Source organism: Lissotriton helveticus, chromosome 7, assembly GCF_964261635.1.
Source record: "Lissotriton helveticus chromosome 7, aLisHel1.1, whole genome shotgun sequence".
NCBI classification, from domain to species: Eukaryota; Metazoa; Chordata; class Amphibia; order Caudata; family Salamandridae; genus Lissotriton; species Lissotriton helveticus.
Window position 1 is genome coordinate 1,160,150,097 of NC_136068.1, and position 27,477 is coordinate 1,160,177,573.

Below are 27,477 nucleotides of genomic sequence, written 5' to 3' on the forward strand. Positions count from 1 at the left end.
GGGGAGGCTGCACCATAGAGACAGGAGTCAGCTGAAGAACAGCTGGTGGGTGCTGCGGAGGAATAGGAGACACAGGTTGCACAACTAAAAGTTGCGGGGGTGCCGTGGCATTTTGCGCATAGGGGGGTGGCGAACTTAATAAATGCGACATTAATGGATCTTTTTCACGCTCTTTTGCTGCATCTTGCTGAAGAGACGGCAAAACTGGATAGCATTTATCCATTGCCATTTGACGTTGCCTGTGCAACTGCTCACTCATCTGCTCTTCTTCATTGTCTTTAAACTGCATAGCAGCTTGCATTACTGAAAGTCCCCCTTCTCTCTTATTTTTCTTAGCTAATTTGATTTCCTTCTGTTTGGCCTCCTTACGCCATAGGCGGAAAGAGTCGAACATCGCCGGCCGGGCTTTCTTTTTGAACAGCTTAACTTCAAGGTTATCTAAGATTTCGGTATCAAAACTACCATATTGGGGCCATTTTAAAACACCATCTTTTCTGGTGTATTTGATCCACACTTCATTGTATGTGATGGGGCCTACTCCGTGTTTGACATATAACTCGTAAGTTGGAGTTCCAACTGGAGGAACCGGACATGAGTCCTCCAATCGGGAGTCCCTATTATTACAACCAAGACAAAACAAATTTCCAAGTCTAAGACTAGGCATCTTTGCTCTCTAGTCTAGTTCCAAACTTCAAAGGATTATCGATTACGATATTTCTCGTGAATACACGAGTCCTTCGGTTTTGGTACTTGCAAGTACCAACAATTATCCCAAAGGATACCCAAAACTAAGACCAACTAAGGACTGGGAGACGCTCCACTTATACTTAACTGAGATATCGATGACGTCACCTGAAGACTCGTCTTAGTGTTTCGCTCTACCAAACTTCAAGGGTCCAAATCAGGGCGATAGCCAGGGCAGCAGTCCTCTGTAGCCGTTGGGAAGCGGGGAACCTCGCAGCAAAGACCTTCGGACCACGTCGACATGCAGGGGTCGATGAGGTGGTTGGCCGTCCTCCGGAATTTTCACACGAAGCTCCTCACGAACCTCTGGCTGGGCTGGTACCACTGGAATCGCCCCAAACGTTGGGCGCTAGCTGAGGTACTGGGTTTTTAAGAACCGGCACAGAACCGGCAACCCAGCGGTGTCAGGGTACACCCAGAGACCTCGGGTTCTTCCTGATCCAGACCACAGAAACTCAGAGTCTTCTAGGTGAAGTCAAGGATCGATTTTATTGGCTGCAACCAAGGTAACAAGTGTCCTAGAAGTACAACACACGGGGAAGTATATTCTCAGGAGACTGCTCGAATTTACAAAGTCAGGCTTCTCTTTTTATACAGAATATTCAGCTTCAGGCAAACATTCTTCGAATTTGCAGTATATTATTTACAGTTCTTCGTTACAAAGGAAAAGCAGAGTCATGATGACATGTACATATTTCACTTCATGCTGCCCACAACAAATCACCCGGCAAGGCCCAACATTTCATCAGATATCGGTGGACCCCCAATAAAACAGGCACCTCCCCACCATAAAGTAAGTGAAGCAAAAAGAGTAGAGACAGATGTGAGCGAGATACGGCAGGTGTGCGCGCTGAAATGGTTTTATGGCTTGTTGAGCCTTGATGCTATCTTGTTCGGCCACTGGGAGGGGAACTGACCTAACGAGTTCAGCCTGGGGCAATGGTTCCAACTTGCACAGGTCATAGGAAAGTCGATAAAGGAGTACGTGTCCTTGTGGAATTGAATTCAGCTGGATTAAGGCCTATGTAAAGGGCAACACACAAGATGGCTGTCGTATATAAAATGGAAGCCAAGGGTTCAGAACGCTGATGACGATTTCGAGGTGAAATCGTCACTCGAATATGCTGAAAATATTTATACATGGTGTGCTCGTCATTCTCGGTCTTTTGATACCAAATTCGTCATGTTTCGACGAAGTTTAATTCTCGAGTCCAGAATGATTACACGAGCCCAGAATTTTCAGAACCACAGTACGATAGTACCTACGACACACTGAAGGTCTCTGCTGCTTTCACAGATCTTTGTAATCTTTAATTCACAGTGTCATATTTTCAGAATTGAAACATTTGATAGACTAATTACTCACAACAAGCTAATTGTTATTCATTTATCTGGAACAACTAACAAGAACTGACAAAGCAAATAGGTCTGGCTTGTGTTGCATATGTGCATTTGTCGTGTGACATGTCTAGATGCAATAACAGAAAACTCACAAAGCCACCCACCTACTGTTTAGGTGGCATAATGTGTGAAGCACGAGATTTTATTTTATTTTATTGTAACATTAATATAGTACTTACTTCCCTTATTTGGACGCTGATACTGTGCCTACATGAGCTGCGTGCTACGCCATGTATGGTGAGTGTGGTTGGTTGGAAGAGTTCTGTCTTTTGATCCTGTTTGGAAAGTGTTTCCATATCCTATTTGATGACCAAAGATTGCATGTTTCAAGTCACTCCCTTACTACATAGGACCCACCTCTTGGAAAGGATTCAAGGATTCATAGTTACTATTTGGCCACTCCCTTTTCAGAGTCCGTCCCACATTTTTATCCTATTTAAAGCACTGCTCAAAGGTAACTCTAGCTATTGGGGAGGGGAGCACGTGCCAAATTGGACTGTGGATAGTGCAGAGAGGGGAAGCAATCTGTTTTTTTCTCCAGGAAATCCAACTGGGCTGCTCTTGTATTGTGGAAACTGCATAACATTTTTTGTAAGTGTGATTGACTTGGATTCCTTTCATTGCCCCCTCTCCATTTATCACTTGGTCCCCCCCAACACTCTCCTGCGCAATCTCCTACCTCTCCTGCTTTCTACATGCCAGCTGAACACCAACAGTCTGCAACCCACAATGTAGTACCGCTGTGCTCAGCCAAACACTGTCTTTTTGTTAACAAGCATTAACATAGCTACATTTGGTTTGGTGTTTTTGTTGTTGTTTTGATGTTGTGATTTCGAGTACATGCATTTACTCTTTGTTATAAATCTCTTTAGATGGGGAATCATCAAATCCATTACTCATGTTGATATTGCTACTAAAATCTGCCATATAAAATTGAACAGTAAGCCTAAGGGAAGAAAACGTTACTGTTTTTTTTTAATGCTGCTTTTAGATAGTTTACATCAGTGCTCTGTTTGCTCATCTAAGCACTCAGTTTCACAAAAGTATACAAAGGCAATTGAAATACATTTTTGGTGAGTTTTCTAAATGTTTTTGCACTAATCAATTGAGAGGAGGAAGCAGCAGAGGTTCATTCAGCTTCCAATCAATAGTAGTTATCAGTCAATAATCGATTACAATCTGCGGTGTATGTAATCACCGCTTAGTGTGGTTTGGTAGAGTCATTATTGGGTCCCTCACTCCAGTGTCCCGTTCTGTTTGTGACTGTGTAACCTCCACCTGGAGGGAGACTGTCTGGATATCGACAGTGGTAAGTGAGTTAAAAATATCTCCTATCTAGTAGGTAAATCTTTATTTGGGGAAATAAAGAAAAGACCGAGGTAAGTAAAAAAACAAGGGTGGTGCTGATCCACAACACCTGGTGATCGGGTCAAAATGTTTTGGCCTAGAACAGCCCTAAAGGGTCTATGGCATTCATCGGGACCAACAATTTTGAGGCCCTAGGGCTAGATGTAGGTAATTCTATTTTACCACTTCTAAAAAAACGAATTTTACCGATTCGGTATTTAAGAAGTGGTAAAATAGAGGGGGGGGGGATGTAGGTATTTCTGAATCTGTAAATACCGAATCGTTAAGATTCGGTATTTACCGATTCTGTAAATACCGATTCGGTAATGCCCATTGATTCCTATGGGCATTGAAGCCCATAGGAATCAATGGGCAATACCGAATCGGTATTTACCGATTCGGTAAATACCGATTCCAGCAAGGGTGCAGGGGGTGTCACTTTGACACCCTCTAGCACCCCAAATACAGGTATGTGCGCCATGTGGCACACAGACATGCCCAAAGGGCATGTCTGTCTGTCACATGGCATAGGTGTGCATGCACACATGTGCATGCACACCTGAATTCTGTATTTTACCACACAATAGGTTTGTGTGGTAAAATACCGAATTCTGAAGGCCTGTAGCACTGTAAACAGTGCTACCTACATCTTGGATTTACTGAATCCGATTCGGTATTTTACAGATTCGGTAAATTTACCGATTCGGTACATTTACCGAATCTGTAAAATGATGCCCCTACATCACAAATACCCATTTACCGGTCGGTAACGGCCGAAATCGGCCGTTACCGGTCGGTAAATGGCCCCCTACATCTGGCCCCTAGTCTCTTAGGGCTTGCCTAAAGGAAATTACGGGAGGGAGGGGTTCATTCACCAGTCTTCGTCTATGAGCACACTTTGAGCAATATGGAGATCGGTATGCTGCATTCGGTTGTGGAGAGGAATGCAGGAAGGCTGCTGTGGACGATTTCAAGCAAAGCTTTATGTATTGTCCTTAAATATGCCTCCACAACCATGACGCATTAGGAAGTCCTGCTTAATGTTTAGACTCAAAGACGGAGTCCATCACTGCTTTCCTTCCCCTGCCCCCCTGCTCCCCCCCCCCCCCCCCCCCGGACTAAAGATTTGATTGCTAACGAGTTGTCTAAATAAACATTTAGAGGCATCACCAGTAATTCAATCTGGAGAGGTCACATTGCCTGTCAACCTAAAGTGGTAGAAATTTAGGGACTAACAGGCAAACTAGGAGGTATGCATTTTGTTTCCTCAGAGGGGCCACATATGGACAGCAAAGTCCTCAGTTTGGCAACATTAATGATTCAAAAGGGTTCTCATGCACGAAAGCAGCAGAGACCAATGCTGCAAAAAGGCTGGGGAAATGTGTGAGGGAAAATGAATTTGAGACAGCATTCCAGAAAGTGAAATCTCGGAGCTACATTATGTAGGTGCTGAAGCACATTTTTTCAAAACTCATGAAGTACTCATTGTATAATAAGTAACAAATCAAAATATAATGCAAATAGAAAACCCCAAAAGTAGTCTAAGTTATCTCTTTTCTCTACAGATTCAGGATGACTGCCATGGAAACCGCAAGAACCTGCACCAATGTTAAAGTTTACACCAAAGTGCCTGATGGAGGCTGGGGCTGGGTGGTGGCCATTGCCTTCTTCTTTGTGGAAGTATTCACATATGGGGTCATCAAGACGTTTGGAGTCTTCTTCAGTGAACTCATCACTTACTTCGAGGAAAGCAACAGTCGTATATCCTGGATCATCTCAATATGTGTGTTTGTGATGACATTTACAGATGAGGGGCACTCTTCCCCAGACCTCAAATAAGTGTGTAGCACCTTAAAGCTGGATACTAAAACGTGGTGAACATGAAGGGGGTTAAGAGATGCTGCAGTTATGATCTTAAACCAAAACCTGCTTGTTTTGTTTACACTTGACCTCGTAATAGGTGTATCTTTTAGTAAGTGTGCAGCGTGCAGGTCTTGGAATCTCACCCTACATTACGCTTAATGAAATCTGAAGGATTTCCCAGGAAAGCCTTTCTCATTTCTTGCTGAAATGATGAACGCATGCACCCTCCAGTATTCAATTGACACGAGCTTTTGCCGATCGCTGACACCTAGTTTTGCTTTTAAGATAAAGTTGCTTAATCTCATGCCTTTTTTAACGAATTTGAATAAACACTGAAAGGTAGTTTAGCATCAGACTTGCTTTATGTCACTTGCCTCTGCGGGTGAGGGCTTCCTGAGTAATTCCTTGTTATCTAGACTTATCAGAGCCGACTCCCAAAACTAAAATACTGAAACAATCGAATTAAATTTGGGCATAACCAGTGCACGTTTTATCAGTGAAATGTCTTTTTTTTTTTATTTTACTTCGACTAGTCAGAACTAAGACACTGCATGAAGCTGCAGTTCTTTTTCTGAGTAAACAGTGACACAATGTGCTATCAGATGACCTACTTGTTAGGCGAGGTTGCTCCAAATGGTAAAGAGGGGTTTTCTGTCAGCATGGTAACATATATTTATTATTAACAGGCCAGGATGTCAAATTATTGCATGCATCAAGTATTCACAAACTGATGCTTTTACCAGTATGTCATGAATATATTGCATATGTACCAGACAAAAGGGGAAAAACGGGACTTGGTTGTGAACGTAACAAAATGCACAAAGTAAAAATGTCCTCCTTTTGGTTTCTTTTCCCTTGCAAAAAAAGAACTGGTTCATTTTCTTGGTAAAACTAACTCTGCTTTATTTTATTCCAGCTCCCCTGTCAACAGTACTGAGCAATCGTTTTGGCCACCGACCAGTGGTTATGGCCGGAGGGTTCCTGGTCAGCATCGGAATGATCACTGCATCTTTTGCACGCAGTGTCGACGAAATGTACTTAACAATTGGTCTAATATCTGGTAAGTTTCTAAGTACGACCAACACAAGCTATCATTGTACTATGGCATTAATCATAGTAAGGCAACACAACTGTCCCAAGCTGGACTGAGGAGAATGATAATTTATTATGGCCTTTCAGAACATTAGGGAAGTTGAACTTTAATGAAGCGGATGGGAATAGTTTTTGAATCATCCTGGAAACATTTTGCAAATGAGTATACAAATATAGGTAGATCCAGTAATACACAAATGTGTTTAGAAGAGCAGAGAAATAGAATTATAGACTTACAACCCGCTGCCGAGAGCTGTACAAGTTGTCAAATGCACTGAATCAAAGTTATATTCCGAAGCCGGAAGCGAAGGCCTATAATGAAGGAGAGGACCTTTAACAACCAGTATAGCTTGAGGCAGTAGGTTGTAAGTCTATCATTATATTTCTCTGCTCGTTTAAACACACTTGTGTTTCACTGGATCTACATACATTTGTATACTCGTTCCACAGAGTAAACAGATTCGAAGTTATGTTTTCGTCATCTCGCTAACATTTTTTGTCAATTTATGGGAAATGATTATTTATTAACCGGCATCACTGCCTCTACTTGTTTAAGACACATCACATTCAGACATCATAGATAAAACCAGTAAATACAAGTCCTACAAATTCATGATCTCTCTATTACACGTAGCTTCCCATCTTATTGTTTTTGTATTGGAACAAGTTTAAGACCAGAAGAGGTATTACAAAACTACTGGTATTTAAGCTTCAAAGTAAACCACTAGAGTTTCGTAATTCGGTACGTTGTTTGCAAAGGGGTATGGGCGTGAATACAGGACACACTAGTTTATTTTTCGATGGTGGGACTCTTTTTCGAATACAGGTACATACTTTTCTAAAGTTAAGGAGTTACGCTATCTGTACTGAGAATATTATAGGACCCACCTTGTGAAACCAGCCATTCCGGTTTCTGTGGCAACTTGAATCTTGTGTCCAAAAACTGTGTGTAATTTGTAAAAAAAGAAAAAAAAAAAAGAAAAAAAAGGGATAAGAAATCTGCACAATGAACCAAGAGGTCAGCTTCAGATACACAGAACGCTCGCCTTGCCTAATAATAAGACTGCTATTCCTGATTCCAATGCATGCCTCTTTGTCAACGACCCTGACCCTGCACCTCTTGCAGGGTCTCTTGAATCCTCACTTTCTCCCTTTGTCACTGTTTCCCCATCTTACACGTTCTTCTTTCTCTCTTTGCTTCCTTTTGCTCTGAAGAGTTTACTGCCACGTAAAGAATGGTTGTATGTTTTTTCAACGAACTCCGTTGTAACGCATGCCTTTACCACGCATGCGTTACCACGGAATACTATTTACACACCTATCTTTCTCCACGTATTTTTGCGTGGTGACGTCATACATAGGAGAAAAAAAACGGCAGTTTTCTTCCTCTGCAATGCCGAGTGCCTGACATCTCGTCTAAAGGTAAGTGTTTTTTTTGGGGGGGGAACCCCCCCAGCCCCCCTTTTTTATATATACCCTTTACCACACATGCCTTTACTACGTACCTCGTAGTAAAAGTATGCGTGGTAAAGGCTGTCGTTGTAACCACGCATGCATTGTAATGCATGCGTGGTTAAGGTTTTCGTTGAAACGGCCTCGTTGTAGTGGCCGTTTCCCCCAAAGAATACATGTTTCAACAGATTCTCACACCTGTCCTTTCCATCCTTCCACAGGTTTGGGATACTCCCTAAGTTTCATTCCAACAGTCACCATACTGTCACATTACTTTGACAAAAAACATTCACTGGTTACAGCAGTTGCCTCCACTGGAGAATGTTGCGCCGTTTTCGCCTTTGCACCAGGTAAGCAGTTCAATAGAACTAATCCCAAAATAAATGCTCCCAAATGTAAAATGCTCTTCCTATCGATACATATTGGAACTTTAGGATTACGCAGGAGAGAAGTCGTACCAGGTTAAAAACGACAACAGAATATCCGGCTGATGTCAGCGGCACAGGAAATGGGTCTTATGGTTGTGATGTTGTCACTGAAAACCTATGTGCTTTAGGCCAGGGTCACTCTTACCACATAGCAAGTGTGCGTTTTCTATGAAGATTATCACTCTCCTAGTGAGACAATTAAAAACGTGAAGTGAAACCCTCTCCATACAGCCCCTTTGGAAAGAACACACAGTAAAATGTAACTCATCGCTTTCAATGGCCACGTGATGCGGTGGCCGTGGATCTGGGGCCTTGTTTATAAATCAGTTTTTAAACACAAAATGGAACAAGCACATTTTTATACACATATCACTAACCATGCGAAAATAACATCCTCCATGGCCTGATTTACTTCAAGAAAAGTAATGACACTAATTCTTGAATAATTTGTGTCACATTTAGGCCTGGATAAACGAGGGCCTGCAATAAGTGTGTGTATTTTATTAACTGTACAATTAATTAAAGTAATTACAGTAAAAACAATCAGTGTATAAAAGCTAAAGCAGTGATAGTAAAAACTTTAATTTATGTCAACTAAAATTTAGCGCCCCACCGCAGTGCCCGCACGTTCAGCCTTCACCAGAGTTTGTGGTCTTTGTTGTTTGGCCTTGCACACCTCCATAGGGTTCCCTTTGAACCTAGAAAAATGGAATACGTTACAGGGCGATGAACTGAAAGCCCTGGTGCTCCGATTGACCATCTTGGAATGGCGCTGTCTTAAAGTGTGTGCTAGAGGTGTTTAGAGCAGCAGAGCTTACTGGAAACTTTCTTCCACTGAATTTCCAGTACCTTTCACCAGAGTTTTATTGCTTTCGCGGCAATATGATTTGATGGATACATTTTACCCAGGGCCGGTCCTAGGCCTTCTGAGGCCCCGGGCGAAAGGGAAGATGCGAGGCCCCCCTAATTGCATATTGCGTCACAAGAAGTGACATCACAGAAAGCGACATCGTAGTACTATTGATCTTATTTGGCATCACGGAAGCTAACTAATGTGGATATCAGTAACATTGACAAAAAGTGGCATCGTCATTTACATTGCCATTAGCTTAATATCTGTAGTCACTCTGCAGTCCCTAGCACTCCATAGCACTCCCTAGTCACTCTGCACTCCCTAGTCACTCTGCACTCCCTAGCCCTCCCTTGCACTCTGCACTCCCTTGCACTCTGCACTCCCTAGCACTCCCTAGTCCCTCTGCACTCCCTAGCACTCCCTAGCCACTCTGCACTCCCTAGTCACTCTGCAGTCACTCTGCCCTCCCTAGCACTCCCTAGTCACTCTGCACTCCCTAGCACTCCCTAGTCACTCTGCACTCCCTAGTACTCCCTAGTCACTCTGCACTCCCTAGACACTCTGCACTCCCTAGCACTCCCTAGCTCCCCCTAGCACTCTGCAGTCACTCTGCACTCCCTAGCACTCCCTAGTCACTCTGTACTCCCTAGTTATCCTGTGAGTTTCAGCCCTTCCAATGAACAATGGGCCAGGAAAGGCAGGGCGAGGGTAAAAAAACAGAGCTTGCTATGACAAACACTTGGCAGAGGTGAATGTGTTCCAGAGGCATGCTCGGTACCTTTCTCCAATCTACACAAAGTATCTTACAGTCTCCTACTTCCACAAAACCAGTCCTTACCACTCCTTTTTTAGTTATATAGCATAGCCATGCTAGCTTTACCTTTAAGAGGTCAACATCAATAGTTATGGCACTTGTCACTATTGGGGCTTTTTTTTGCTCAATCTTGTGATGCATTGTAAGAACTGCCTGATTTGCAATAAGCAGCTATTCCTGATCCACATTTTAGGGCGATTCCTCTCTGGTTGTGAAAGACTTATTGTGAGATTACAAGGAGCATAGAAGGACTTGCAGCCCACCCATTTATTTCCATTGGCCAGCTTTACTGTCACTCTTGTTTACCTGCTTCCGTTTGAATGGCTTGCCTTGCCCATCTTATGTCTATCACTCCCCTGGAACATATGCAATTTACTTTTACCCTTCCACTTCTACTTTTAAGGAATTTCTTTCTTCTTTTTTCTCAAGCCCTCCAAAAGAATGCATGTGTTTTCAAGCTGTCTCCCTAGTGTGCTTCTCTTCCCCTGTCATGCTCGATGTTGCTCTTTCAATCCCAATTGCTTCTCTCCCTCATCCTTTTGTGATGCACTCACAATTGTGCTCTTCTCCTCCCTTGTTGCTTTTCAGCCGTGTGCTTCTCTCCCCATCTCGCTGTTCCTCTCTCTCTCTCTCGCATGTTTGCTTTCCTCCTTCCATTACCCATGCCCTCCCTGTTCCAACTCGGATTGCAAAATAAAAGTATTAAAAAAATGTTCCTGAGTCATTTTGTAGGTGTGCAAAAGCATGGTGCACCTACATTCAAAATGACGGAGCCGTCATAGGAATTTTATTATTAATATTCTTTAGCTATGCTGCACTGTAGAGCCGGGTTAAAAGCCATTGGCAATAACAAATAAGTCACAAAATGCAAGACCTGTTGGCTTTGCCATTAAATCGGTAATACCGAGCACAAATCTGGAGTGGATGGGATACTTAACGCATTGACTAGGGAAACTTGAGGGCTTTGCGGAAAACCGTGGGACAGCGAGCAGATGCGAGCAGGAGTGTGTATGAACTTTGGGAGGGGGGAGTGGCAACTATTCAGAGACCATCTCCACATTCTGAAGTGAAGCCCTCACAAATAAAGTAACATTTTTTTTCAAATTCATGGGGTAGAAAGAGGTTTAACTCTCGCCCTATGAAACGTAAGCGCTTTGCCCGACCCGTATGGACTCCTTAAACCAGACATTTCTCTATAAATTAAAGCTTTTTGCTTGCCAGAATTTGTTGGCACACATACAAAAACAAAACACACGTTTCAGAATGCAAACGTTGATATCTACAACATAAACGTTTTTATGGTGGGGCTACTGGGTAAACAGGGTGCCACCTTCTTGACTTGTTAAATATGTCAGGCATTTATTCCACATGCGCGGAAACAAACTGCAAGATGAGACCTTTCTTCCTGTTGTACAAAAGGAAATTACAGCCATGCCTGCTGTCAAGGATAACAAATGACTTAACGCCAGTTGATCTGGCTGCTCCCTCCTCCCTTCACCCACCTCCTCTTACCTGTGTCCGGCTGGTGCTGCCAAGAAACAAAGGGGCCTCCGTTGCCTGGAAACAAAATGCAGAAACAGAGCCTAGAATGGCCGGTACTTATCCGAGGCGCTGCCCCACCCCTGACATTGTGAGCCAACATAATTGCTGGCCCAGCTGTTATGCCGCCCCCAATCCGTTTGCACCTTCCCCCACCTGCAATGTGATGTGATCAGGTGAGGCAGGGGGCCCTGTAGTGAGCTGTGAATGTGTGCCTTTCACGGGGGCGCGATCAGGCGAGGCAGGGGGCCCTGTAGTGAGCTGTGAATGTGTGCCTTTCACGGGGGCGCGATCAGGCGAGGCAGGGGGCCCTGTAGTGAGCTGTGAATGTGTGCCTTTCACGGGGGCGCGATCAGGCGAGGCAAGGGGCCCTGTAGTGAGCTGTGAATGTGTGTCTTTCACGGGGGCGCGATCAGGTGAGGCAGGGGGCCCTGTAGCTGTGAACGTGTGACCTTTCACGGGGGCGCGAGGCCCCCTGAGCGCGAGGCCCTGGGCGGCTGCCCACACTGCCCATGCCTAGCGCCGGCCCTGATTTTACCAATCTAGCTAGCGTCGTCGTGTTAGTGGTAGATAGGCACAAGGCCGACGCTTTGCTACATGACTTTATTCCATTGGTGATGAAGATCGCGTGCAGAAGTCGCCAGTGTTTGTTATTAATCTTGGGGCAACAGCATATAAGATGCAACCAGGATTCCCTCCTGTAGGGCCCATGCAGGGTTAAAATAAGTGGAAACCAGTGGCACATGCTGGAGAAGGAAGTAAGTAAAAGGAGTAAAAGGAATTTATTAAGCGCAAAGCTACCCCCAACGAGGTGTCCCGGCGCTAGAGCAGGGAGAGTGAAGTGCAAGACTAGTCAATTCGACTGAATAGCCAGGTTTTAAGTGATTTACGGAACTCGAGATCTGACTAAATCAGGCGTAAGTGAAGAGGTAATTTATTCCAACCTTGAGTGGCGCCCCCCTCAAAGGATTTACCTCCCATTCTGGCTTTTAAGAACCGAGGGGTGACAAGAAAGTGTTTGTTATTAGATTAAGGAAAATGCTACTTACCCAGTATGCATCTGTTCTTGGCATATAGAGCGTTAGAGTCATATGCTTTAGCATAGATCGCCATCTGGGATGTTTGCACTTTGTTTTCGTTCAAAGAAGTCTTGTAGTAATGAGGTAGGTGACTCCTCCTTTTGGTGATAGTGTGCATGGGCATCGACTCCATCCTTAGATTGTTTTGCCATAAAGGGTGATGATCGAGTTAGTAAAGTAATAATGGGAGTTGTCCATGTAAATTGTATCTAAGTAAGATATCACTACAACTGGTAAAGGTACCCGGGGAGGCGGGTGGGCGCATATGACTCTATAGCTCTATATGCCAAGAGCAGATGCATACTGGGTAAGTAGCATTTTCCGTTCGAGGCATATGAGCTGTAGATCATATGCTTTAGCATAGACTATAAAGAAGTTATTTCTGAAACGGTGACTAACCTGTAGCTGTTGCAGTGGTTTGAAATAGTGTTCGTAAAACTGCCTGCCCCACACCAACTTATTGTTTTGCTAACACATCTACACAATAATGTTTTGTGAATGTGTGTGGGGTAGATCATGTTACAGCCTTGCAGAGGTCATATATGGGTATGTTTCCTAGGAATGCCATTGAAGCCCCTAGTTTGCGTGTATAGTGCGCTCTAGGGGGGATTGTTAGTGTGCGTTTAGATTTGACGTAAGCAAAAACAACAGGTGATGGACAGAATGCAGAACAATGTCATACATTCACCCCAGTACTGAGATCTGGGCCTAAATCCATCATTTTTTTGCTCACCATGCCTTTCCAGTTTGAACCCAGCCATATGCAAATCAGTCTTGACCCTGTGCCTCATGGGAACAGTCCAGCCCGAACTGCCAAGCCAGGTCCTCCCTGGACTGGAAACAAGCATCCAAGAACCGGTTTCGGGCTTGCAGCCCTCATCAGCCTGGATAGCTTGATTCCAGTGGCATGGAGAGCACGGGACTCACGTCTGAGCATACCCGTCCCACTCGGGGTGACAAAAGCAAAAACAACAGGTGATGGACAGAATGCAGAACAATGTCATACATTCACCCCAGTACAGAGATCTGGGCCTTAATCCATCGTTTTTTTGCTCACCATGCCTTTCCAGTTTGGGCTGGACTGTTCCCATGAGCACAGGGTCAAGGCTGATTTGCATATGGCCATGTCTGAACTGGGATGGTGTGGAGTGCAAAAAAACGATGGATTTAGGCCCAGATCTCTGTACTGGGGTGAATGTATGACATTGTTGTGCATTCTGTCCATCAACTGTTTTGCATTTGTCACCCCGAGTGGGATGGGTATGCTCAGACGTGAGTCCCAGGCTCTCCACACCACTGGAGTCAAGCTATCCTGGCTGAAGACGGCTGATAGTCAGAATCCGGTCCTAGGATGCTTGATTCCGGTCCAGGAAAGACATGGCTTGGCAGTTCGGGCTGGACTGTTCCCATGAGGCACAGGGTCAAGGCTGATTTGCATATGGCCATGTCTGAACTGGGGTGGTGTGGAGTGCAAAAAAACAATGGATTTAGGCCCATATCTCTGTACTGGGGTGAATGTATGACATTGTTCTGCATTCTGTCCATCAACTGTTGTTTTGCATTAGATTTGATGTAGCATATTTGAATGCACTTAACTATCCACCTTGCAATGCCTGATTTTGATATGGGATTGCCTTTATGTGGTGGAGCAAAAGCAACAACGAGTTGTTTGGTTTTCCTAAAAGGTTTTGTTCTTTCTATGTAGTAAAGTAATCCTCTCTTAACATCTAATGTGTGAAGGGCACGTTTTGCCACTGAATCTGGTTGAGGGAAGAACACACTCAACTCAACAGATTGGTTCTTTGGCCTTTATGGATTTCGGCTCCGAGTCTGTGGCCGTGGAGGATTTTGGCTCCGAGTCTTTGGCTCTGGAAGGTTTCGGCTCCAATTCTTTTGGCTTGGAGGGTTTCGGCTCCAAGCCTTTCGGCTTCGAAGGTGGAATCTTCGTTCCCGAAGGTATGTTGACCGATAGATGCTTGGTCTTGTGTTTTGTTGCAGAAGGTGTCGGTTTGGCATCAGAGGAAGGCTGGCTCAAACCCGAGCCAGAAGGCTTCTCTTTGTGTTTCGGATCCAGGCCGGAGGGCGGGGCATCGGAACGGTTTATGGGTGCCGACCTGAATCCGTGGGCGAAGGAGGGACCGGAGCCTTTGTCTTATGTGGAAAGGGCACATGGGGATCTGTACTCACGGTACGCTGACCCGCAGTGATGTCTTCCTCTTCTTCCATGTCAGAGTCGGCCTCAGAGAACTGCTCTTCTTCCTCTGGCTCTTGAGTTGGTTGTTGGATACTGAAATCTTCTCTGAAGAAGTCCGAAATAGAGTCTCTCTGATGTTGCATTTCGTGGCGCAGAGCCCGACGATCACGAAGTGTCTTTTTGATCGGAATGATGGACATGCGTCTCAGTCCTTCTCGTTGTGTTCCGGGGACAAGCACAGGTTGCACACTTCGTCCAAGTCGGTGCGTGGAAATTTAGCACGACACCCGGGACATAGCTTAAATGGAGTCTGTTCCATCGACTGTTAGCCCGATCGGCACAATGGCCTGCCTCGAGTTTTCCAATGGAAAGTTTTCTGAAGTGAGACGATGAGCGTCGAATGGGGAACCGCGATCGATAACAATACCGTCGAGGGTAGTGGATTGTGCGTTGAAGGGGTCCGAAAACGGTACCAAACCGGAGCGCAGCAATACACATCCGAACCCAATGGCGGAAAAAAGAATCTAAGGATGGAGTCGATGCCCATGCGCACTATCACCAAAAGGAGTCACCTACTTCATGACTACAAGACTTCTTCGAACAAAAACAAAGTGCAAACATTCAGACCAAACACCAAATGGCGATCTATGCTAAAGCATATGATCTACAGCTCGTATGCCTTGAACAGAAAGGTATCTCTTGCTGCAACAATAAAGTGGGGGCTTGCTTAGTGTCTTAGAATAAGAGAACTTTGAAAATCAGGCAAGAATATATAAATGATTATAAGGAATGTTAGAGAAATCTGTTATTTGCTCCTTTCTCCAAGGTTCCATTACAGTTTAGAAAAAGTTTATGACTATTAAGAGTGTTGCGGTAATATCACTGCATGCGGATTTCGTTTGTACAAGACCTGTGCAGAGTGCCTCCCACATCTTAGTCAAAGAAAGGACTGTGCCATTATAAGATCCAGAAGCGGTAAGAGCAGCCAAGATGTCATTTTAGGATGATAACTAGTCTTTCTTTTTATTATTTTTCTAACCGAGATACAAGTATGCATTTTGAGACATTTGGTCAAGGCCTAATCAATCTTCGGTACTTATGGCAACATATTGACTAGGGCAGTCATTACTGTGTGGTGTCTTGACTTTTGGAGGAATTTAGCAGACAAGGAACTAACCTTTAGATTTAATATTATCAGAGCACAGGAGCAACAGTCTGATAAACATTTCCACAGTGAAGAAGTTCTGAAGTTGCATGTATAGTCAAGTGTAGCCCTTTGGCCTTATCTTCAGGGCAAAGTGCTACTGCACAGAAAATAATCACATTTCCTACCCTGACAACACAAATCTCTATCTTGTTAAGAAAACATCAGTACATCAATGAGAGTGTCTTATTTTGGGGCATCGTTCAATCATCACCCCTTCTGTTTTCAGCATTGGGCATTTTAATAGTACTAGGCCTATCTAATTTAAGTGTGAATATTATGTCACCTGAGGAAATGTACCTCAGCTCAGTTAATCAACGGGAATATCAGCCTAGGTTCTGTAGTGTATCCACAGAACCGATTAGCTTCCAAATCCACAGACAGATGTAGATCTTGTGAGGATTTGAAAACTGCCTCAAATTGTGTGCAATTCCAGTTCTCTTGCAATTGGCTCAAGATGTCAAGAAGGTGGGACCATGAAGTAACAAGATGACACGACGATAATACAATTTGCTTTGTCCCCACTCACTCTAGTCAAACATAAGTTTACCAAGTCAATATTTTGAAATCGCCTGCTCTTTCAGTAACAACAAGTTAGGTTAACACCTCGATGTACATTTAGCCTTTAACATTAACTAGAAACCACCAATAAGGTCATTGTGCACTACACAATGATTTTCAAAGTTAGCCGTACCATACCATCAATATTGTGGTGTCTTTCGCCTTCATTACCAAAGAATGTGCAAGTGACCGGGAACATATTTATTTAATGTCTTAGGAGACTACTTGTATCTTAAAATACAATGCTTTTTAATACCATTTTATAATTTATCAGTGTAGTAGGCAAGTAAAGTTGTGTCAATAGTTAAACTGAGCATATTATATTTCAAAAGCTTGATTCATTATTAAAAATCATCTTGCAATCAATGTCTGTAGATTAACAAACCACGTTCAGCTAGGATTTTTCATTCTCTTCCCTAGCTATCACTGCTATAAAGGATCAACTAGGTTGGAGATATAGCCTCCTGCTTGTTGGTGTACTTCAGTTAAATATTGTTGTTTGTGGATCTCTGCTACGACCAATGAAAATACAAAAAGAAGTGCAAGTAGAAGAAACTCCAAAAAAAGAGCGCGTGGAAACAGAATACATACTTGAAAATGAGAAAACACTTACTTCAATTGACTCCATAGACTCAGGAGTCGAAATAAGTACCTCACCCAAGAAAGAAAATGAAAACGTGAAACCAGAGCTAGAACATGTTGAACCACAGGAAAATGTCCAAATGCTGGAAGCAGCACGAGGTCCCGTTGTGAAATCAAAAATCACGCTCTTAGATTTTTCAATTTTGAAAAATGGTGGTTTTATTTGTTATGCTCTGTTTGGCCTTTTTGCTACACTTGCATTTTTTGCCCCTTCTTTGTACATCATTCCACTGGGTATCAGTCTTGGCATTGATAAAGACCACTCTGCCTACATGCTGTCTGCCATGGCCATCGCTGAAGTTTTCGGAAGAATTGGCGCTGGCTGGATACTCACAAAGAAGCCCATTCGCAAGATTTATACTGAGCTCATTTTTGTCATTTTGTTATGTTTGGCTCTCTTTTCCTTTCCATTTGCCTCAGAATTTCGGGGGCTAATGGTGTGCAGCGCATTTTTTGGATGTATGTTAGGAACAGTTGCAGGAACCCACATTCCAATGCTAGCAGATGATGACATTGTGGGTATCGAGAAGATGTCTTCCGCAGTTGGAGTGTATGTTTTCATTCAGAGCATAGCTGGATTGGCTGGCCCACCACTTGGAGGTATGTTGACTTTTACATCTTTCTAAACTTAAAAGCTTTCGTTTTTAATTCATGACAACTATTTAATTTGTTGGTATTACTGTTAGTATTTTTGAAAAGTGTGGTTCCCCCTCCAACTACCAAGTGGGAGTATGTTTGCAGGTGGTTTTATATTCATGTAAAGGGAAAATATGGTTAAAAGGCCCCCAGTGGCCCAAAATTCACCAGTAAGGGTACTGGTTCAACATTCAAGTCCCCATACAGTGGACTTCAATGTAGACATTGGTGCACCACCCTTTAGCCAACACCTAAAGCTCTGTAACCGTAAGATTCCATTGCGACCACTTTCAGTGTATTCCGGCTATGTAATCTTGCACCTTTGATGCCTCAAATTTAGCTAAACTAGAAGCAAGATTAATTTGTGAATCTGTAACTCGTGATTTCTACATCTCACCCCGATTCATGAAGCCTAGCTTTAAATGCATTTATGATTTAAAATATGGAAATTCCACCGTAGCCTCCAGGTTTTCTCATGCTTTGTCAAAGCCTTTGTGGTGCGAACACTTGAACTTAATATCAAATACAGTATTTCCATTTATTTTTTACCCCAAACCCTCGAATGCAGGTAGAATGAGAATCCAATACTGGCTAATAAGAAAAAAAGCATACATTTGTAACCACAAATAGGCCTTAAAATGTAAGGCATAACGAATACTGATAAAATTTCATTCAGAAATTTAAGATTATTCTCTAAATCTAGAACATTCAACTGATCTTTTTTAGGGCAAAGCATGACTTAAAATAACATGGTGCAACTATCCTAAACTTGCTCAAGATCAACACAAGTTTATAGATTTGAGGAACAATATTAAATCTCTCAGTGTAATTTCACCATTACAAAACAAGCACATAGTGTAGATTACATTTTGACTACATACCTAATTTGGTGAAGCTAAATGTACCTGTTTTTCACTTGCTGTATTTCAATCAACCTGAAGGGAATCAATTTCTTTGAGCAAAACCCTTAAATGTTTCACCCTGTTGATCGAACTTCATTCACTGAAGGTAGTGCAAAACGTCACAGTGATCAAAACAATTTGGGGAAGTCACAAGAGGAGCCAAAGTCTGCAGGTCGTCAGCTATGATTTTAGGTGATGCGGTCTGTAAATTTATTTATACTGCACTGTTCAATTGGTTAAATATTAATGATTAGTTTATGGACTGTGGTTTAAGAATCCGTAATGCATGGGTTTAAGAATCAGTAATGCATGGCAACAATGTCTCCTTATGAAATCAGCAAGAAATGATTAACTTTAGAAAAGGTAATGTTTTTGAATTTTGTCTAATTGCAAGTATTGCTTTGTGATGTAATGTGGCAACAGTTACAATGTAAATGCCTTTTCTCTAATGAAAACAATATTGTTTTTAACCGCAGGGGAGCTTGTGGATCAAACTCAAAATTATGGGTCAGTATTCTACTCCTGTGCGGTTGGCATGGCGCTGGCAGCCATATGTCTGGCCTTAGTAAGGCCCTGCAAGAATGGTGTCTGCAGACGTAAACCGAAAAAATCTATAGAAGAAGGAGATTATAATGAAAAAGACGTTTTTAAGGAAGTGCCGGATGAGTTTCTTGAAATGGATTTTGGAAAACCTGAAGTCTCAATAAAAAGTGATGAAAAGTTTTGAAAGTAATTCACATTCGTGCCAACCAAACAAGATCTGAATAAAGACAATGCCGTGAACCAACAATAAATCAACAACCATAGAATTTACACTTAAAAGGGAATGCAAAAACTATCAACGTGAGAAGCTGCTACGTAGGATAAAAATTCAGAGAAGGCTGACATTATCTTATATCCATTTAACTGCCCATAATGGGCAGTTGTTTAATCACTAGATTTTTTAATGAAAAAAATAAGGCACTTGCTTGAACTTCTTGCAATGGCAATACAACAAATGACCCCTGGTTTGCTTCCTGCATTGTCACCTCTGGGTACATTTGTATTTTAAAATGTAGCAGCATATTGAAGATGGCGTTAATTCAGATACTGTACCGAAAATAAATCATTCATATCTTGAGCATGCATGATACATACAGAGGACCATATGTGCATTTTACAGCAACAAAACCACATCAACCTAAAATTTTAGATTTATGGCCAGGTACTGAGAGATGTATTTGCTGGTCTTCTAAAGTAATATGTCTTTCTGTTGTCAGTGCCTTAGATTTATTTTAACATGTATATATAAAGTTACACTAGACATCCTATCGTCTCCCACTGACCAAGATGTAAGCAACAAATAATACAACTCAAGAACATAATTTTTATGCCTGTAATTATTTTCATTTTGCGCCAAGAGTACTGTTATGCACACCTGACTTTCACAAAGTCCTAGGTTGTGAGAAATGCTGCATACCATGTATTTGAACAAAAATGAGCATGTACCGAACAAATATCAATCAGCAGGTTTGTGTTCTGAATCCTCTGCTTTTTTTCAAATCAGGGTGTTGATTTGAAGAAAGGCTAAAATAAGTGTCAGTAAGATCATTGCAACATTTAGGATGTTATGTGGTATTTCAAACTCAGATGTCAATTTTGTGACTATTCCAAAATGTAGTGGTATATTGTATATGCTTAAAATTCTAAATACAGTATGAAAGACGGGGGATCCTATCAAGTGAAAGAGAATAAATGTAATCGGAATGTACAATTATTACAATTTTGAGTAACAGAACTGCTAACCATTGCCGGGTGATTACTTTCAGGGCCCCTTATTTCAATCAGTTGTGGGTTGATACAACCTTTAATAAAGCATTAAAATGATTAAATGATTAATCTCAAAGTTTGCTTTTCTACATCATATACTTGGGACAGTTGGTAAACACATGCATAGGAAAACTTGGTTAGCTGATAAGTTTGTTCTTATTCCCACATTTCTGAAGAAATATCACATACATCTGAGGCATTAATGAGAGGTGAGTGGGTGTGTACCCTTCCCATTTCCTTACTACATTGTGCTCTTCATCCACTCAGAATCCCATTCAACCATGAGCTACGTAACTTTCAAAGCACCATGACTCACATTTTAGAATTTGGAAACAACTTTGACCGATACCATTGTGCCACCCTGATAATGTGTGGTAATTGCAAACACAACAATGAAATCGTTTTTCCACTCCACACCACCCTGGGTTAGACAATGGCGATATGCAAATCAGCGCTGACCCTGTGCCCCATGGGAACAGTCCAGTCCGAACTACAAAAGCCATGTCCTTCCCAGAACGGAATCAAGCATCCGAGATAATGTGTGGCACATTTTTGTCTTATCGTTCAAACTCTTGTGACACAAAACACCAGTGGGCAACACCTGGTGGTGAAGTGAGCCACCGGTGCCAGGTATATTTGTTTGTGTTCAGATTAAATGCTCCCCCCAAGTGGGGCTTCTAAATGACGAAGAAAGCCAGATCCACACATTGAGTCATGTAGCTATACTTCCATCTATACCCCAATTGTGATAAAATGTGAGGCGACAAACACACTTTAGAAAAGGAATACCGCAAATTTACTTTTACGGAAGGGGAAAGCATTTTAGCGAATGAAACATCACAAAGTCACTACTGTGACACTCACACTGTTAACATTGTTGTGCCAGGAAGCAGTTGAACCACTTTAAACAACAACTTCAGGAAATTGAAAATGAACCCCTTCTTTTTAATTTCACTGCAATACTGTACCTCTTGGGCATCTTTAGATAAAATGCAAAAAAAAATAATAAAATAATAAAATAATAGAAGTGAGAGACTAACGTCGACAACATTTTTGGTAGGAGGGACAGTGCTGTTAAGCAGTGCTTAATTTGTAAACCAATAAGTGCATGGGCTCTAGTCAGGAGGCCTCTACAGCTTGCACCACACACTGCTCCTGCCAGCTGGCAATAACAGTGCAATGACAGATACTAATCATCACACACATCTGTTATTGTGCTGATACCTAAATTAGCCAGACAGCGCCACCAAGTGGAAGACTGACATAAGCCCCTGCCCAGGCAATTAGGTGCCAGTACTGAGCACCGGAAACCACCAGCTCAAATTAAGCATTGCTGCTAAGTCATTGATAATCATTCGACTGTGTTCCGTTCTCATTGTCCAGTCTCTAAAAAATAAATGTAATAGCACCCTTGTTTAATTACAATTTTTACTATCAACTTGGATGTGTTTGCTCAGTATTGGGCTATAGAGTGGGAACTAACTAAACTGAGTCAATACAGAAATTGTGTTTGGTCATATCTGAGAACTAATCATTTTCAGCCTTTTATGCAGCCACTGTTTTGCTTTTATAATAACATGGAGGTGAAATGTTCCAGTAAAACAATTACCGAGGAGGACGCGTTGGGGAGGAGGGCGGTAATAAAAAGAACGTACCTTGAGGCCGAGTCCCAAGTCTTCTTTGCTCCTGCCTCGGAAAGGAAGCAGGCAGCCAGGCTCCCTCCCCTAAACCAATCAGAATGTTGCAATGCAGCGCTGTGATTGGTCTGAGCACCGTGACACAGCGTTCAGCCTGGGGCTGGAAGGGTGGGTATGGTCTCCATGCAGGCTGCAACAGGAAAGTGCGCCTGACTGTTTTGGGCAGCCCGTGAGGGCCAACCAAAAAGTAATTGCACACTTAGGAGTGGGCAAACCACTCCCCCCCTACTCCCAGAGCAGCACCGCCCATCCGCAACACAGACGGACAGGAACTATCAAAATGATAATACCTGTTATTATAATTTTATGTTTCTAAAGTTGTCACTGCTGTGAAACGGTGAGGCGACGCTCCACTGCCATAGCATTTTTCAGATACTTTTCAGTCACTATACTGAATGTAATTAGAATGAATAAGAAATAATGAGGTTACTTCTTCTGCAATGGGAGGAAATAAGCTCATATTTAAGCCCACACCACCAAACACTCCGCCTCACCAGTTAGAAACACCAAAGACTGCTGCAAGAAGACTGCAAGTACATCTCAGTAAGTACGCTAGTTAACATATGCCTCCTCACAAAAGTGGTCAGGGAGTATACTCCCTGTACTTCCTGATCCCAAAGAAAGGCAGCACTCTGTGACCTTGCCCTGGCCTCAGGCCACTATACCATTGCATACTGTCTGAGCATTTCAAGATGACTACCCTTGGGGACGTCATTCTGTTGCTCTGCACAGGAGCTCATACAACACCCTCAATATCAAAGATGCATATTATCACAGCTCAATTCACATGGTGCATAACAGTTACCTCAGATTCATGGCAAGTTGACAACAGGATCAGTTAAAAGTGCTGCCTTTCAGACTCCCTACAGCATCAAGAGTATTCATAAAACGACTAGCAGTGGTTGCACATCACCTGCACTTTAACACCATTCATGTGTCTGTACCTGTTCGACTGGCTGACAAAGAGAAGGAGAAGCAGTCACAAACAATGCCTATCGCATATTCAGACTGCTGTGTCACTTCTTCACAGGCTAGGTTTCACAATCACTGCCAACAAGTCACCTCTCTGCCTTCAGCGGTTATAATCCTTTTTAGGGCCAGTGTTAAACAGAACATCAGGCAAAACCAATTCTAACTAGGAGAAAGTGAAGTCATTTCAGAGGCAGCTCCCTCTTTATCAGACATCACATACTCCCAACAGTGAGAACAACCATGAAACTACAAAAGTGCCACATGCTTAACTGCAGATGTATTCACTACAGGAGACTCTGTCTAGGCAATGGTCACAAGTTAAGGGTCAATGAGAAGATCTAAGTTTCGTTGAGGACAAGGTTCACAACAATCTCAAACAGTGGAAAAACAAGAATCTGTTACTAGGCATATTAGTGGCTCAACATTCAAACGAAGGTGCCTATTACCACAGATGCTGGTGTCCAATATTCCACTATTACCTAAAGTTCTAGAAAAATGTGTGCATCAACTGATCCAACTAGTGGATGATGCCCTACTTGCACTAGACCAAGACTAAACTTGTCTTTTAGTTTTTCTTGACCCATCGTCTGCTTTCAACACAGTAAACCATGTTAAATTTCTAGAACGCCTTGAAAATAGGATGGGACTATCGGGAACTGTTCTAGAATGGTTTAAATCCTTCTTGTGGAACAGAATGCAAAGATTTTTGGTAAATCAAAAACTTTCATTGTCTTCCCCTAATCCGATTGGAGTAACGCAAGGCTCAACTCTATTCCCCTCACTAATTAAATTTTATATGGAACCTCTAACTGAAATACTACATATGTATGCAGATGACACAGATTTATATTAAGTTTTCATCACTGGAGGGGAACAAGACAATGAATGATGTATTAAAGGTGACATTTCAATAGTTAACAAGCAATCAACTCAAATTAAACACGCAAAAAACAGAATTCCTACAAATATATCCCCATAAAAGTTCTTATACAAAAAGAACGGCCCTAGATAATCACAGCGCTAAATTGTACCCCGAAGCCTAGTGGACTCAACCAAATCACTAGGAATTACGCTTGATAAAAACCTAAACATGCAAACCCACATCAACTCATTGGCTATAACTGCCTGATTTCACCTGAGCTACCATTCGTCGAAACAGCAGACCTCCATATGGCAGTGCAGGCATTAGTTATCTCGAGGATCGAATGCGGATGTATAACACTATCAGGACTACCCATGATCTCAACAGCTCCACTTGTCTCAAGGTTCCTCGACCTAGGGATGGCAGTAGCCAAAAGACTGACCAGTAAAAGAAGCGTTGCAATACACCGGGAGGACACGCTAGGCATCCGTAAGGCTCCCTCACCACTAGTTGGGTTGCGATTCTGGCAACCCTAACCCTCATCCATAATGACAGCACACTCCCGTAAACGCTGCGTCTCAAACACCCACACCACTTAGAGTAAGTGATACGGAGAAAAACATGATAGCAAGATCGGAAACAAAATGTACCCCAGTGGTCGAAGTGGGCGGGAACGGCAGGGCACGGCGTGCCCCTACTTCTTTAATTCTGTAGATTCCGTTCCCCTACTTTTTTATTATGAACATGCGTCCCTGGACGTTAGAAATATTCTGTTCGTGGACGGGCGGGGGGCAGAGAAGGAAAAGTTCTCTGTCTCTTACTTCCTGCCCAGACAAGACAAGGAAGGTGTCCGCTTCTGCTCTGCCTCGCTGGCCGCTGCCCCCTCTTTCTTACTCCTATTCCCTCTCCTTCTGTCTAACTCCTTCTCACTTTTCTGAAAATCATGAATAAAGAAATGGTTCTCACCTTCTCTTCCTGTCGTCCATTTGTACCCCTGTGAAATGGATGCAAAAAAGAAAAACACTTTTGCTGGAAATGCCGTTTTGACATTTTTCTACTCCAAAGTGCAGCCTCGGAAATAAAATGTTCAAACTCTGAAAAAAATTAAATAAAGCAAGATGGAGTGTTCTTAAAGTGGGCAGATCATTTTTTTCAAACCCTAACACATTAGCGCCACTTTACAGAGTTTGCCAGTAAAGCGCTACTTTTGTTTTCTTGTCTTTCTTTGAACAGCATTGTTTTCCTCCAGAACCTCCTACCTGGAGGCAGGGTCGGCGCTAGGCATGGGCAGTGTGGGCAGCTGCCCAGGGCCTGGCACTCTGCCTGCCAGGATGGGCCCCCCCACAATGGCAATTAACACCCCACTAGTCCTCGTGTATGTCTGCCGATCAGAGTGAAAGAAATGCTTTACAAACGGGCTCATTCGAGGGGGCCCCCCTCCTCGAGCCTCTAAGGGATGGTGTGGGCAGGCCTAGGGGAGGGTACACCTCTCAGGCAGCCAATTCGGAGACTCGGCAGGGCGCCCATTGTCAGCACTTCAGCCCACACAGGTTTAACTCAGCCCCCAAGCAATTCTCACACCTTCAGTTCGAAATGGGCTGTACAAGAGTTGCTTGGGGTGGCTGAGAAAAGGAGCTGCGGCCCAAGTGGAGTCTGCACAAAGTAGCTTCCCGGAAATCAGAAGGTGTCACTTAAGTAGATTTCAGGGGCCTCCCACATTCCCTTTTGCCCAGGGCCCCGAAAATCCTAGGACCGGCGCTGCCTGGAGGTACTGCAATACCTGGCTGATGGGTGGATTGGAAAACGAAATGTGTACGGCGGCTTTGTGTTCACAAATGTGGTCTTTTGAAACCATACTGCTTACGTTTTGTAAGCATATAAGCAGTGGACATTGAAATGGGTGCTTTCTGGGCCCTGTAGTTATGTCCTTAACTTTTCAGGCAAAAATACTGGTTGATTTCTGAATAATGACTGTAAAAGCGTTAAGTTCACCATGTTCCTGCTTACATTTTACATGCTTTATTAAATCTTTCATTCCTTATGAGTGTTTGCTTTTTCCAGGATGTTGTTACCTTTTCTTTTAGGCAGCATATTGCTCTTGCCTAGTGTGTAATTTGAATTGAGTCGCATCCAGTTATTTATAGCAGGTCAAATTGGATTGTAGCTGAAGGCAGTATGAGTTTCTATCAGTGGGGCAGTATGGTGTTCAGTGAGGGAGCAGATGTAGCACTGGGGGCAGAGCTGCTAAATTTAGAACTGGGGAACCAGGTTCAGCCTTCATGAACAGTCCCCAGACCACTCTCCTGAGGGAGCACATTCCCATGCCAGACCTTAGAAGGCACCAGAAAGCCCTGGTCTGTTAGCACCGGCAGGGGGACCCTAGCAGTGGCAAGTGTGGGTTCACCTTGAAGGCTTGCCCACCACAATCCATACTGAAGTTCACCTCCAGTCTTGCGGGCAGGCCTACGAAGTAGAAGATCCTAGAGCAACAGTGACTCTGTCACTGAGGTCACAGTACCCCTGAGAAGAACTGGCTCTTAGGCGGTGCGACTGGTGTGACCGCAACGGGCGCTGACTTTGAGTGGGGGCGTCTTATATTATGGTTTTAAAAGCACTTGCTGCCTCCTTCCTGGCAGCCAGCTATTTTCGGCAATAATAAAAATGTCATGATAAATCTGATGAATAAACTTCTTCCTAGAGCGAGATCGGAGATTTGTCTAGTGGAAGTTTTGACTCATGGAAAGATAGCGCAGAGGGTTAATGTGCCTGCTGCAAAGAAAGTGTACCAGGCCCATCACAAAGTGCACATATTGTAAATAGGTCAGTGGGTTACTGCTTTTGTCAGTGAGATCCTTTCGCTACTTGCAGTTTATAAGTTAAAATCCTAACAAAGAACAGTGAGCTATTAACTTTCATCTAAGACCTGCATACAAACTGCAAGGTATAAACTAGAGCGTTATGGTTTTTTCCCTAAGCCTTTGATTATCCTAATGTTGCAAAAAGTGTTATTTTTTATACAAATCAATAATGATTTTTAAAGAGAACCCCCAATCATGGTATTAAGTTTTAAATTCTGAGGTTGTGTTTCTCCAGGCCAATCACTATTAAACTATACTGTCTACTAGTATGGTTATCATGTGACTCCTACACCTTGTAGTCCTTTGTCTTATGTAACATTTCCTATACATTCATTTACACATGTAAAATTTATTGTCTCTGTGTATATTGCTGACGACAGAAACTCCATGGCTCGGAAACAAATGGCTCGTGCTTCCACTTTTAAGCATTTTTGGGACATTCTGTGATTAAAATAAATTCACAAAGTGGAATATGTTTCTAATGTCAATAGCTCATATTAATCGTTAAATAATCACGTGTATCCATTG

The 27,477-nt window shown here is 42.9% G+C and overlaps 1 protein-coding gene and 1 pseudogene across 1 annotated transcript; both read left to right on the top strand.

Moving 5' to 3' along the window:
• Positions 1-5,057: 5,057 nt before the first annotated feature.
• Positions 5,058-20,616, top strand: LOC144770062 (monocarboxylate transporter 7-like). The gene is made up of 5 exons (XM_078654293.1): positions 5,058-5,296; positions 6,269-6,415; positions 8,121-8,249; positions 16,992-17,813; positions 19,228-20,616. Exons 1-5 carry the CDS (start codon positions 5,065-5,067, stop codon positions 19,476-19,478), a joined length of 1,581 nt encoding a protein of 526 aa, XP_078510419.1. The 5' UTR covers positions 5,058-5,064; the 3' UTR covers positions 19,479-20,616.
• Positions 20,617-20,867: 251 nt separating this feature from the next.
• Positions 20,868-27,477, top strand: part of LOC144767289 (monocarboxylate transporter 7-like) — a 108,739-nt pseudogene continuing 102,129 nt past the window's right edge.